Source organism: Mesoplodon bidens (assembly GCF_964165515.1).
Source record: "Mesoplodon bidens genome assembly, chromosome: 1".
Taxonomy (NCBI): Eukaryota; Metazoa; Chordata; class Mammalia; order Artiodactyla; family Ziphiidae; genus Mesoplodon; species Mesoplodon bidens.
Genome location: NC_138176.1, coordinates 178892057 through 178906432, shown reverse-complemented (window position 1 = coordinate 178906432; position 14376 = coordinate 178892057). Strand labels below are relative to the sequence as shown.

Here is a 14376-nt window from a genome sequence, read left to right as displayed (position 1 = left end):
TTATCATAAATGGGTGTTGAATTCTGTTGAAAGCTTTTTCTGCATCTATTGAGATGATCGTATGGGTTTTATCCTTCAATTTGTTAATATGGTTTATCACATTGATTGATTTGCGTATACTGCAGAATCCTTGCATTCCTGGGATAAACCCCACTTGATCATGGTGTACGATCCTTTTAATGTGCTGTTGGATTCTGTTTGCTAGTATTTTGATGAGGATTTTTGCATCCATGTTCATCAGTGATATTGGCCTGTAGTCTTCTTTCTTTGTGACATCTTTGCCTGGTTTCGGTATCAGGGTGATGGTGGCCTCATAGAATGAGTTTGGGAGTGTTCCTCCCTGTGCTATATTTTGGAAGAGTTTGAGAAGGATAGCTGTTAGCTCTTCTCTAAATGTTTGATAGAATTCCCCTGTGAAGCCATCTGGTCCTGGGCTTTTGTTTGTTGGAAGATTTTTAATCACAGTCTCAATTTCAGTGCTTGTGACTGGTCTGTTTATATTTTCTGTTTCATCCTGGTTCAGTCTTCAAAGGTTGTGCTTTTCTAAGAATTTGTGCATTTCTACCAGGTTGTCCACTTTACTGGCATATAGTTTCTTGTAGTAATCTCTCATGATCCTTTGTATTTCTGCAGTGTCAGTTGTTACTTCTCCTTTTTCATTTCTAATTCTATTGATTTGAGTCTTCTCCCTTTTTTTCTTTATGAGTCTGGCTAATGGTTTATCAAATTTGTTTATCTTCTCAAAGAACCAGGTTTTAGTTTTATTGATCTTTGCTATTATTTCCTTCATTTCTTTTTCATTTCTTTCTGATCTGATCTTTATGATTTCTTTCCTTCTGCTGACTTTGGGGTTTTTTTGTTCTTCTAATTGCTTTAGGTGTAAGATTAGGTTGTTTATTTGAGACGTTTCTTGTTTCTTGAGGTATGACTGTATTGCTATAAACTTCCCTCCTAGAAATGCTTTTGCTCCATCCCATAGGTTTGGGGTCATCATGTTTTCATTGTCATTTGTTTCCAGGTATTTTTTATTTCCTCTTTGATTTCTTCAGTGATCTCTTGGTTATTAAGTAGTATATTGTTTAGCCTCCATGTGTTTGTATATATATATATTTTTTGGGGGGGTGGGTACGCCGGCCTCTCACTGTTGTGGCCTCTCCCGTTGCGGAGCACAAGCTCCGGACGTGCAGGCTCAGCGACCATGGCTCACAGGCCCAGCCACTCTGCAGCATGTGGGATCTTCCCGGACCGGGGCACGAACCCGTGTCCCCTGCATCGGCAGGTGGACTCTCGACCACTGCGCCACCAGGGAAGCCCATGTGTTTGTATTTTTTACAGATTTTTTCCTGTAATTTATATCTAGCTTCATAGCATTGTGGTTGGAAAAGATACTTGATATGATTTCAATTTTCTTAAATTTAAATTTACCAAGGCTTTATTTGTGACCCAAGATATGATCTATCCTGGAGAATGTTCCATGAGCACTTTAGAAGAAAGTGTATTCTGTTGTTTTTGGATGGAATGTCCTATAAATATCAATTAAGGCCATCTTGTTTAATGTATCATTTAAAGCTTGCGTTTCCTTATTTATTTTCATTTTGGATGATCTGTCCATTGGTCAAAGCAGGGTGTTAAGTTCCCCTACTATGACTGTGTTACTGTCGATTTCCCCCTTTATGGCTGATAGCATTTGTCTTATGTATTGAGGTCCTCCTATGTTGGGTGCATAAATATTTACAATTGTTATGTCTTCTTCTTGGATTGATCCCTTGATCATTATGTAGTGTGCTTGTCTCTTGTAACAGTCTTTATTTTAAAGTCTATTTTGTCTGACATGAGAATTGCTACCCCAGCTTTCTTTTGATTTCCATTTGCATGGAATATCTTTTTCCATCCCCTCACTTTCAGTCTGTATGTGTCCCTAGGTCTGAAGTGGGTCTCTTGTAGACGGCATATATACGGGTCTTATTTCTGTATCCATTCAGCCAGTCTATGTCTTTTGATGGGAGCATTTAATCCATTTACATTTAAGGTAATTATTGATATGTATGTTCCTATTACCATTTTCTTAATTATTTTAGGTTTGCTATTGTAAGTCTTTTCCTTCTCTTGTGTTTCCTGCCTAGAGAAGTTCCTTTAGCATTTGTTGTAAAGCTGGTTTGGTGGTGCTGAATTCTCTTAGCTTTTGCTTGTCTGTAAAGGTTTTAATTTCTCCGCTGAGTCTGAATGAGATCCTTGCTGGGTAGAGTAATCTTGTTTGTAGGTTCTTCCCTTTCATCACTTTAAATATGTCTTGCCACTCCCTTCTGGCTTGCAGAGTGTCTACTGAAAGATCAGCTGTTAACCTTATGGGGATTCCCTTGTATGTTGTTTGTTGCTTTCCCTTGTTCTTTGAATTTAATTTTTGATAGTTTGATTAATATGTGTCTTGGCATGTTTCTCCTTGGATTTATCCTGTATGGTACTCTCTGCGCTTCCTATACTTGATTGACTATTTCCTTTCCCATATTAGGGAAGTTTTCAACTGTAATCTCTTCAAATATTTTCTTTTCTTCTTCTTCTGGGACTCCTGTAATTCAAATGTTGGTGCGTTTAATGTTGTCCCAGAGGTCTCTAAGACTGTCCTCAATTCTTTTCATTCTTTTTTCTTTATTCTGCTCTGCAGTAGTTATTTCCACTATTTTATCTTCCAGGTCACTTATCAGTCCTTCTGCCTCAGTTATTCTACTTTCGATTCTTTCTAGAGAATTTTTAATTTCACTTATTGTGCTGTTCATCATTGTTTGTTTGTTCTTTAGTTCTTCTAGGTCCTTGTTAAACGTTTCTTGTATTTTCTCCATTCTATTTCCAAGATTTTGGATCACCTTTACTATCATTACTCTGAATTCTTTTTCAGGTAGAATGCCTATTTTCTCTTCATTTGTTTGGTCTGGTGGGTTTTTACCTTGTTCCTTCATCTGCTATGTGTTTCTCTGTCTTCTTATTTTACTTAACTTACTGTGTTTGGGGTCTCCTTTTCACAGGCTGCAGGTTCGTACTTCCCGTTGTTTTTGGTGTCTGCCCCCAGTGGCTAAGGTTAGTTCAGTGGGTTGTGTAGGCTTCCTAGTGGAGGGGACTAGTGCCTGTGTTCTGGTGGATGAGGCTGGATCTTGTCTTTCTGGTGGGCAGGACTGTGTCTGGTGGTGTGTTTTGGGGTGTCTGTGACCTTACTATGATTTGGGGCAACCTCTCTGCTAATGGTGAAGTTGTGTTCCTGTCTTGCTAGTTGCTTGGCATGGGGTGTCCATCACTGTAGCTTGCTGGTTGTTGAGTGGAGCTGGGTCTTAGCGTTGAGATGGAGATTTCTGGGAGAGCTTTCGCCATTTGATATTACATGGGGCTGGGAGGTCTCTGGTGGATAATGTCCTGAACTTGGCTCTCCCGCCTCAGAGGCACAGGCCTGACACCTGGCCAGAGCACCAAGATCCTGTCAGCCACACAGGTTTTGGGAAGTCTGAGGTCTTCTGCCAGCATTCAGTAGGTGTTCTGTAGGAGTTGTTCCACATGTAGATGTATTTCTGATGTATTTGTGGGGAGGGAGGTGATCTCCACATCTTACTCCTCCACCGTCTTGAAGGTCTCCTGAAAAAAACCTATTTCTAAAATGTATAAGAGGTCACCCTCATGCCTTGGGACCCATCTTACAAACCCTCCATAAAACCTTTAACAGATAATTTTTTTTAATGTTCAATTTTCTTTTTAAAGATTTATTTATTATTTATTTATGTATTTAAGTTATTGTAGGCTGCATTGGGTCTTACTTGCGGCATGCGGGATCTTTCGTTGTGGCGTGCGGGCTCTTCGTTGTAGTGTGTGGGTTTCTCTTCTTTAGTTGTGGCGCCCAGGCACCAGAGCGTGTGGGCTCTGTAGTTTTTGCGGCATGTGGGCTCTAGTTGAGGCACGCGGGCTTAGCTGTCCCGTGGCACGTGGGATCTTAGATCCCTGGTCAGGGATCAAATCCACATTCCCTGAATTGTAAGGTGGATTCTTTACCACTGGATGACCAGGGAAGTCCCTACATATAATTTTTAAGAGAGTAAGAAATGAACTCCAAAGTTCTCACTCTAAAAGATGCCATTAAGCGTTAAAGAGATTTTTCTTTTCAGCACCTACAAAGACAAGGTAATGTTATTGGCAGTGTATCTGTAGGGGAAATGTTTATAACCCTATTCCACTGGAGGGAAGAGTACGCTGGAAATGCTCTCCTCTGTACCTACCGAGCTCAGTTCCCACAGAGAGTGGGAAGGTGCCTGAATGAGGCTAGGAAAGGAACTGAGCAGACTCCTCTCAGCCAGGCTAGTCTCCCTTTTCATCATCTCTGCTTGGTTCCTGTTCTACTATATAAGTACAGAGGAGCCAGGCTCAGGCAGGCTTTCTAGAGGCAGGTATGGCAGCCCATTTCTCTCTCTGCTCCATGGACCTAAAATGTGTAAAGAAGTAACTCTGGGCAAGCGGGTCTGCTCTCTAGATCCAAGCGCACCTCGGACTGCTTCTTCCAAGGTCTCATCATCAGAGAAAGTATTACGAGTGACGACTGCAGATCCAAGTGGACTTTCTAAGTCAGCTTTACCAACATAAAGTGGATGTTTATTTACCTTCATCTGCTCAGTTCTTCTCATTTTGTCATATTGGTTCAGAACTCAGGAGGGGAAAAGAGGTCTTTTTTGTTTTGCTTTGTTTTTTACTGGTCCCTTTAAGTCCAAAATAGATGGAAATGAGAGAGGGCAGAACTTATTAGCCTTGTCTGGTCTTTATAAAGTTTACACACAGTGCTTTCCTATCTCTAAAAGTTCAAAGCTTTAAGAAAATAAATCTTATTGGTAAGATAAATAAGTAAATGAATAAATTAATATTATTGGTAAGATAAATTTAGGCCAAGAACACAAATCCTGTGACTGAGGGAATAAAATTTACGATTGTATTTACTGAGTGCTTATGATGTGTCAGGCACTGGTCTAGGCCCTTATGCATTAAATCATTTAATTTGCACAAAAATCTTCTTCTTCTTCTTATCCCCATTTTACAGAGAAGTAAACCAAAGAACAGGAGCTCAAGTAACTGGCCCAGGATCAGAAAGCTAGCAAGCGCCAGACCTGGGACACAAATTCAAGAAGTCTAGCTATGGAGAGTATGCTTAATTAATATGCCACACTGCCTCAATATAACAGCAGTAGAATCACAGTAGAAAATTGCTCTGCAGAATGTTTCCAAAGCCTTGTGGGATAAAATTCTAAGGGTCATATCAATAAATTAAAGTTTTAATATAATTTAAGAATCTACATCCAAAAATAAAGCCCCCAGAACTGAGTAATATGGAAGGTGTTTTAAAGTTATAACAATGATTTTTTCCTTCTGAAAAAAATCCAATTAGATAGCGTTTCCTGACTGGTGCTTTAACTTGTTTATTTTAGACCAAAAAATTTTTTTGAAGTATAGCTGATTTACAATATTATATTAGTTTCAGGTGTACAACATAGTGATTCAATATTTTTATAGATTATACTTTATATATATAAAATCTATATATAAAATATGTAGATTATATACTTTTATACATTATAACCTTAAAGTTATTATAAAATATTGGCTATATTCCCTATACTATCCAATATATTCTTGTAGCTTACTTATTTTATATATAATAATTTGTACCTCTTAATCCCCTACCCCTATCTTGCCCCTCCCCACTGTTAACCACTAGTTTGTTCTCTATATCTGTCTGTTTCTGTTTTGTTTTATATTCATTTGTTTGTTTCATTTTTTAGATTCCACATTTAAATAAGATACAGTATTTGTCTTTCTCTCTCAGATTTATTTCACTAAGCACAATACCCTCCAGGTCCATCTATGTTGTTTTATTTAACCAAATTTATCTCACTGTATGTAATAGGATAGTTATAATTTGAAAAAGAGAAGATAAAGTCTTTGCCACCTAAAAAATTTTATTTAAGGTTTCTCATAGAAACATCTAATGCTACTGAAGAAAAAAATATGTCGCTTAGCCTTTGGTAAGTTAGGGAAAAAAAATTAATCAGAAGTAAAATATGAGGTTATTTTTCTATTCTAATTTTAGGGACTTTTCTAAGAGTTTTCACATGTGTATTCTTACTTGATCTTCAGGGTAATTGTGAGCTAAAAGGGGAAACACTCTAATTTGCCAGTTAGGGAACTGGGCCTCTTGGAGGTCAAGTGACTTACTTGCTCAGGAGCACATGACATGTAAACAGGAATTACTGCTACACCAAGCACTCTTCTAACTGATTTTACTTGCATTACTTCATTACTCCTTTCAATGACCCCATGTGCTAGGTATGGGTTTGTTATTATAGATAAAGAAATGGAGGCATTGAAAGAGTAAATAATAGGGTCATATTTGTATTTCATTGTCAACTGCAACCACATCTTTGCTAGACTAACATCCCCACAGTTTACTGTTAGTTCATTATTAATACTGGTCTTCTGACCCGTGTTCTTTATGTCATCTACCCCATCACCCCAAGGAGAAAATAAAACCCTTGAAGGCAGGAACTTGCCAATCTGGCACACATAAATCAATGCCTGGCAGATATAAATCTTTGCATAGCTCTGGCACGTACATAGTACCCAAATTGTTTGATGAATGAATAAACGATGAATATCATGCTACCTGCTAAACATTAACTCTAGGCTAGCCCAGACAAAACATTCACAAAAGAAAGCAAAATATTTTTTCAGCCCAGGTTCTATGCCTTCATAGTCCAACTGGATAACTGAGACCCCTCAGATAAGCCATCTGGCCATTCTTGGTCAGAACAAGGAGTCCTATAGTAGATATTATCTGAAAAGTCAAGTCCTTTATTTCCAGGCTCCAGAGAAATTATTTTCCACTAATGCACTCTACTAAATTCTATAAGTCAATCAAAAAATTTCCAAAACACTTACCTCCTCTGTCAGTTTAGTGTTGGATTTTTCTAATGCATCCACTTTTGCCTGAAGGTTGTTTACAGTAGCACTATCGACAGAGAAAAAACATAATAGTCTCTTTTGATAAACAGAGCAATATCCTGTACTTTCTTTTAAAATACTCATTATACTTTCATTGTTTACTGTCCATAATTCTTGACAGACTTGTAGGCTCTAAGACAGCTTACAAGGTGATGTGTGTCTTACCTGCTACATTCTTGGCACTGAAGTTTGTATTTAATAAGCATTTGTTGATGAAATAAAAGAGTTGATGCACTACACAGTAAACTTTGTTTACTTAAATAATAATAATAATAATAGTAATAATAATAATGGGCTACATGAATTCTGATGTGCTTGCCATACACCAAGCACTCTTCTAACTGATTTTACTTGCATTATTTCATTACTCCTTTCAACAACCCCATGTGCTAGGTATGCGGTTGTTATTATAGATAAAGAAATGAAAGAGTAAATAATAGGGTCATATTTGTATTTCATTGTTAACTGTGACCACATCTTTGCTAGGCTAACATCTCCACAGCTTACTGTCAGTTTATTATTAGTACTCAGTCCCCAGAGAAAATGTACTTAAATTGTTCTTGAGTTTTCTAGATGGAACCAAGACTATAATTTATATTGACACTGGTATAGTCACATTTTAGGTCTTACTTAAATTAAAATGATTATCTTTCATAAGAGAACTATAAATAAGGTAATTAATGGGTATATTAATTCTTCTGAATTATTCAACAGTTTTTAGACCATCAGTGCACTTGAGAATACCAATAAATTTTGGATAGCTCTCCTCAGGAAAGAAGAGATTGTTTTATAACCTAGTCATGAAAAATACTTGGTGAGTACTTGGTAAATTAATGGTAGTGATGGTGGAAAAAGGGTAAATTAATACTATCAATCCAATGTATGAGAAATGCAAGGGACCAATGAGATACAATTAAAGGTACTAAAGTGATGAGTGCTTTACCCAAGATTTAGGCCTGAAATATGTGGCTGGATCTACCGAACCAAGAAGACCTCCAATTTCAACTATGTCACAAATTTAAGAGTTCTTAACTGAATATATTTACATAATCACTAAAGTTCTAATTACATACTAATTTTATATTGCTTTTCATTAAAGCTCACCGAACAGTTAAATGCTACATATCCAGTGTCTAGCTCAGTGCCTGGTAAGCAGTAATTCTATATATATTTGTTGAGTATTGTCTGAATTTATCCTAACTGCTCATCAGTTTACCTTTCCCTTCCCCCACACCAAAACCCCCAGTAAAGTAATAGTATTTATTCATTCTTTACTTCAGATGTCTGTTGAGTTCTTCTACATAGTTCTTCTGATCCAGAATTGCAGTAATCTGGCCATCTCTGAGGGAAAAAAATAAAAAATAGAAAAAAAGTAAATAACATTAGAAATACCAAGATGCCCACCCCCAATCTTTTCATAAAACATAGAAAGGAAATTATGGCACAGACACACTGAATCAGAAGACAGGCCTGATGTATAATCTCCTTGGCATATCAACAAGAGACTTGGAGGTTTAAAATGGAAACCACCCCTGCATATTAATGAAGCTCTTGCTATAGCTTATATATTTTAATAACTTAGGTTATAGGTATAATGTACAATCTATTAGAGGCATTTAAAGAATAAAAAGTTTCTTCTCACAATTGATAGATTTTTTTTAGCTTTGTTAGTGTTATTTATCATAACAATTTTCCATTTGTCATAGGAACTGAATTAAGCTTATTCAGGTGAAATAATTATTGTTCTCAAAGGCTATATATTTATTTGCCTTTAACTGCTGTTTGGCTTCAAAGTGAATGGTATAAAAGGCTTTCACAAAGATCAGGTGTTTATTATTACATGAGTAAATTAAGTGTGGAAAAAGAAGGTTCACTTCTGGGACCAGCTAATCTGGAATAGGCAAAAGTTAAACAGACAGACTTTTCAACTGAAAGACAAAATTCAAGGCCACATACCTCTACGACTACTTAAAGGACAAGCAATATAATCTTAGCTCAATGCCTAAGGTTAAAAACTTCAGACTAATTATGCTTTCAACTGCTAAATTTATAAAGGGTAAAAGGTGAGTTTCTGATCGCTAATTTCCAAGTACCATATGAATATTTTTAAAACTTTTAATTTTGAAATTATTTTAGATTTACAGAAGTTGTAAAAGTAGTGCCCAGTTCCCATATACTCAGCTCCCCCTAATATTAGCATTTTACATAATCCCATGATGCACATGTAATAGTGCAAATTTTAAGCAAACTGACAATGCAATCCTTCTGGTCAAGAAAACCATGTTTCCAAACATTACTTTTAAGAGATGAAGCATTTGATTCCTTTTATAAAAATTTTTATTTTCTTTGCCCCTGAGCCACATAGTAGGAAAATCTACTTAACTAAAATCCCTTTTAGGGTTTAGCAGGCATAATTGTCAGATATTTTTGACAAGATTCTATTAAAGCTATCTCATCAGAAATTATTTCAGCACATCTGTTAAAGCAGTACTGTTGTAAACTTTAAATACTATCAAAGAACATTAAAGAAAAAAGAAAACTAATTTTCTTTGTACATACCCTTCACTACCTTTACTGCTGTTCCCATCCTTGAGATACATTGAAAAATCTATAACTCCAACCTACAGAGGGAATGTTCAGAATTCAATATAAAATTAGATACTTTTCCCAAGGCATAATACAATGTCTCTTTTTAGGTACCCAAAATAGTATTACGGTCATGACAATTACTAGAAATTTTTAATAAAAATTTAATGTTTTATTATAATCAAGAATTGATGGGACTTCCCTGGTGGTGCAGTGGTTAAGAATCCGCCTGCCAATTCAGGGGACACGGGTTCGATCCCTGGTCCAGGAAGATCCCACAGGCCGTGGAGCAACTAAGCCTGTGTGTCACAACTTCTGAGCCTGTGCTCTAGAGCCTGTGAGCCACAACTACTGAGCCTGTGTGATGCAACTACTGAAGCCCACGCGCCTAGAGCCCACTCTCCACAAGGGAAGCGACAGCAATGAGAAGCCCGTGCACTGCAACGAAGAGTAGCCCTTGCTCGCCACAGCTAGAGAAAGCCCGTGCGCAGCAACGAAGACCAAACGTAGCCAAAAAAAGAGAAGAAAAAAAAAGTTGGAAAAGGTAACTTAAAAAAAAAATGCTGCCCCTTAAAAAAAAAAAAAAAAAAAAAGAATTGGCAAGCGTTGTAAGTAAGCACCAAGATTAAGTCAGCAGGACATGACTAAGAAAGTCAACTGAATACTTAATATAAATTAAGGTTTAACATTTCTTTCTCTCTTGCTTATTTAAAATATTCTGCTACTAAACCCCTGTGTATATATTTTGGCTTATATGTGTGTACATATATTGGGTTGGCCAAAAAGTTTGTTTGCGTTTTTCCATAAGATGCTATGGCAAACATATATACATATGTTTGCCACAGAACCACATAGCACACAGCACATATATATATATATATATATAATATATGTATATATATAATATATGTATATATATATTTTTTACCCTGTGCAAAATATTTTTAACAGGGATCACAGTTAAGACAAGAATTTGAAAAACATTCATTATGCATAAATAAGCCAAGCTGGAAGGAAAAACAAACAGATTTTTTATATTCACATCAAAAATAAAGAAAATCCTACTTATGACTCATACAAGTTCCCCTAATTTGGTTGGTATAATCTGATCAATCCAAATTCTGAGATAACAGAACTCAGAGTGACACACTAGGTAACCAAGTATCTTCCTCATACCTGAGAGTCCAAATCTTCTCCTTTCATACAGAAATTGGCATCAATGACATTCAGACCCACCAACAGACCAGCAATTATGGCTCCCTCTTCTTCCATCATGAGGGCATTGGGTTCATAGAATTCACTGTAAGAGAAATCCATGAAACACTCTACTGTAATAAAACCTCAAGAATCCAATGATGTAACCATAAGACAAGGAGAAAAGCACTTGCCTCGTGGTTAAACATGGTCATCTATAGTAACAGCAAAAAAGTAAAAACAAGGATTACTTGGATACTTTATTTTAGATAATAGGGACATGAACAGACTCTAGATAATAGACAGTCCAGCTGAAAGAAAAGTGATTGGAATGGTATTTTCACTGAAGTGAGCATTCATGCTTCTGCCACATATCTGTATTTGCAACGCACCAGGGGATAATTTTTCAATCTTTCATGCATCTTAAAATAACCGATTAGTTTGTTTTTAAAAAATTGCCTTTCTTCTGATCTGCTTTATTTTTATTTTTTAAATTTAATTTTATATATATTTTTTAAACTTTTTATTTTATATTGGAGTATAGTTGACTTACAATGTTATGTTAGTTTCAAGTATACAGCAAAGTGATTTAGTAATACATATACTGTATTGTTGTATGCAATAGTAGTTCATTCGCTTTCACTGCTGTACAGTATTCTATGGTAGGGATATACCACAATGGATTCATTCTATTTACTGTTTCAGTTGTGCAGGCTACAGTGCTTTGCTGAACACTACTGCACATGGGTTTGGGTACATATACACATGCATTTCTCTTAGACATACCTAGGATGTGAAAGTGCTGAGTCAAAGTGAGTGAAAATATGTATTAAAAAGTGTTCCCGGGCTTCCCTGGTGGCGCAGTGGTTGAGAGTCCGCCTGCCGATGCAGGGGACACGGGTTTGTGCCCCGGTCCGGGAAGATCCCACATGCCGCGGAGCAGCTGGGCCCGTGAGCCATGGCCGCTGAGTCTGCACGTCCGGAGCCTGTGCTCCGCAACGGGAGAGGCCACAACAGTGAGAGACCCGTGTACCATAAAAAAAAAACAAAGTGTTCCATCTAGTTCGTATGACTGAATGCATTTACTCTGGTGCTCTGCTGGATGAAGAGCTAATTCTTCAGACCCCAATTGAATCATATAATTTTGTAGCCGCCTACAGCTTGAACACTAGACCCTACACCACTTTAAGGCTTGATCCTTGGAAAGTTGAGCCTTCCCCTTGTGGAAATAAATAAGCTCTCCAGAATGGTTACTGTTTCTCTTTCTCCTGATTTGTTTAATTTTCTTAGGCAAGAAAACAGCAATCAATGGCACACGCAGCTGCAGCAACATTAAAACAATGCTCCATGTTAGGATCTGCAGTGCAATTTTTTGTAAAAACTAGGCTCTTGAAAAATTCAGCCATGTCTTTAAATTCTCGATTACTTATTCTTCTTACAATATTTCTCAGAGGCAGTCTGCTATACTTGAATTTCTTTTAGTAAATATTAATGACCTATAAAGTATATATAAAAAAGTACACAAATCATACAATCCAGTGGAATGAGTTTTCACACAGAGAACACACCTATGTAACCAGCACTATATTAAAAATCAGTACATCATCAGAACCTCCAAAGCCACCTTGTGCTGCCTTCTACTCCCCATTTACTACCCCTACCCTGCCAATGGTAGCTCTTTCCTGACTTCTATCATGAAATATAAATTGTGTACATTTCTGAACTTTATATAAATGGAACAATGCGGAATGTATTTTTCATGTCTGGTTTCATTTGCCCAGCATTACACTTGTGAGATTAATCCATATGGTTGTGTGTAGTTGCTATATGGTATTTCATTGTATGAGTATACCATAACTTACCTACCCATTTTACTGTGAATAGATACTTGGGGTCTATTACAAACATTTGGGGCTGGTACAAACATTGTAATAACTATGAACATTCTTGTTCATGTCTTTTGTTGGATATAACTATGCATTTTTTATTGGATATATAATAACTAGAAGCAGAATCCTTGATCACAAGGAATGCTCATGATCAGCTTTAATAGAGGATGACAAACAGTTTTCTTAAATTTCTATACCAATTCACTCATCAGCAGGACATTAAAGTTACTTCACATCCTCACCAACACCTGAGATTACCTGTCTTTTTCATTTTACCCATTCTGGTGGTTGTGTGAGGTTATCACACTCTTGTTTTAACTTGAATTTACAACATGGCTAATGAAGTTAGGTATATTTTAATATGTTTACTGGCCATTTCAATTTCTTCTTCTGTGACAGGCTTGTTCAAGTCCTTTGTCCAATTCTGTCTTTGCTCGTCTGCCTTTTTCTTTTGGGACTGATGGAGTTCTTTACACACCATGAGTATGCATCATTTGTTGAATATATGTATTATGTATTGCAAATATCTCCTTTAGAGTTATGGGTTACCTCTCACTCTTAATCTCAAGAGTGACTTTTGATGGACAGAAGTTCTTCATTTTAATGTAACCAATTTAGCCATTTTTTCCTTTACAGGTAGAACTTTTTGTGTTTAAGAAATTTTTGTCTACTTTATGTATCTTCTAAAAGCTTTATTGTTTTCTCGTTCCCATTTGTACCTATGACCCAAGTGGAAATTTTTTTGTGTGCTGTAGTTGAATTTAATATTACACGTCAACTTCCTGTCTTAGTGAGCCTGGGTATATGCTAAGGTGTCAAAAGTCTCTCCTGTTTTCTAAAGGTGTTAAGTTTTGACCTGTCCTGCAAAGGACCATACATATGCCACAGAGACAGTGTGAACACACTTAATATAAAAACATCTATCCTTGCGTATGTGTGTGTGTGATGTGGGAGAAGTATTAGCTGAGCTATGTGAAATTGTCATGAATCAAATGTTTCTGACCCCCCAAAATGATAAATTTATATGCTTCAGCCTCATATGATATAGAACATGGGGAGAAAAAGAAGGAAGCTCAACGAGAAGATCTTCATACCTGAGAAGTTCCTTCTTATTGATCAGAGCTTTCATATACTCTGAAAGTTTCTTTTGCATCAATGCCAAACGAAGCCAGGCTCTTCCTCTGCCTACTGGTGTCCTACAAAAACACAGAAACCAACTAAAAGTAGCAGAGCTAGAAGCCACAGTGGGACAGGTCCATTTACTCCCCCAGTATAAGGTGCACAGGATGTGCCTCTCACAGTCTCTCCCACCACACCACTGTGGGAGGACTTCTGTGTGGGCCAGTGGGAGCCAGGGGTGTGTTTGGGACAAATGCTCTTGTGAGGAATTAATTACTGAATGAGACTATGATTTGAAGACAAGACCTCTGGAAGGCCAAACTGAAAATGCTCCATCAGACTAGTTTTGGTAAATCCTCATAAATTTAGTGTGGATCACGTAAGGGCCCGAATAACAATAATCAGGACACAGGCCACTTAGACCTCTACTTGATTACAATTAGACCAATCTAATTTGGGAAGGTGATTACCACTCTTTTTCAAGTCCCAAGGCAGGTTCCGGGTGTCAGTTCCTGAGGCTCACTTGACAACTGTTTTAATCTTGGTTCTAATCAAACACGTTGTTTGT

General features: G+C 37.0%; 1 protein-coding gene across 9 annotated transcripts in view; it reads right to left on the bottom strand.

Annotated features, from left to right (window-relative positions):
- Positions 1-14376, bottom strand: part of RUFY3 (RUN and FYVE domain containing 3) — an 83642-nt gene that overhangs the window by 20701 nt on the left and 48565 nt on the right. For all 9 annotated transcript variants that reach the window (XR_014017023.1, XM_081248736.1, XM_081248737.1 and 6 more), the window contains exons 4-8: positions 13784-13885; positions 10783-10906; positions 9580-9641; positions 8296-8361; positions 6958-7027 (exon numbers count right to left, since the gene is read on the bottom strand). Coding sequence is in view for 8 of the 9 variants with exons in the window: in XM_081248736.1 (XP_081104862.1) it covers positions 6958-7027; positions 8296-8361; positions 9580-9641; positions 10783-10906; positions 13784-13885 (424 nt within the window). In the remaining variant the exon portion in view is untranslated. The remainder of the gene's footprint in view (positions 1-6957; positions 7028-8295; positions 8362-9579; positions 9642-10782; positions 10907-13783; positions 13886-14376) is intronic.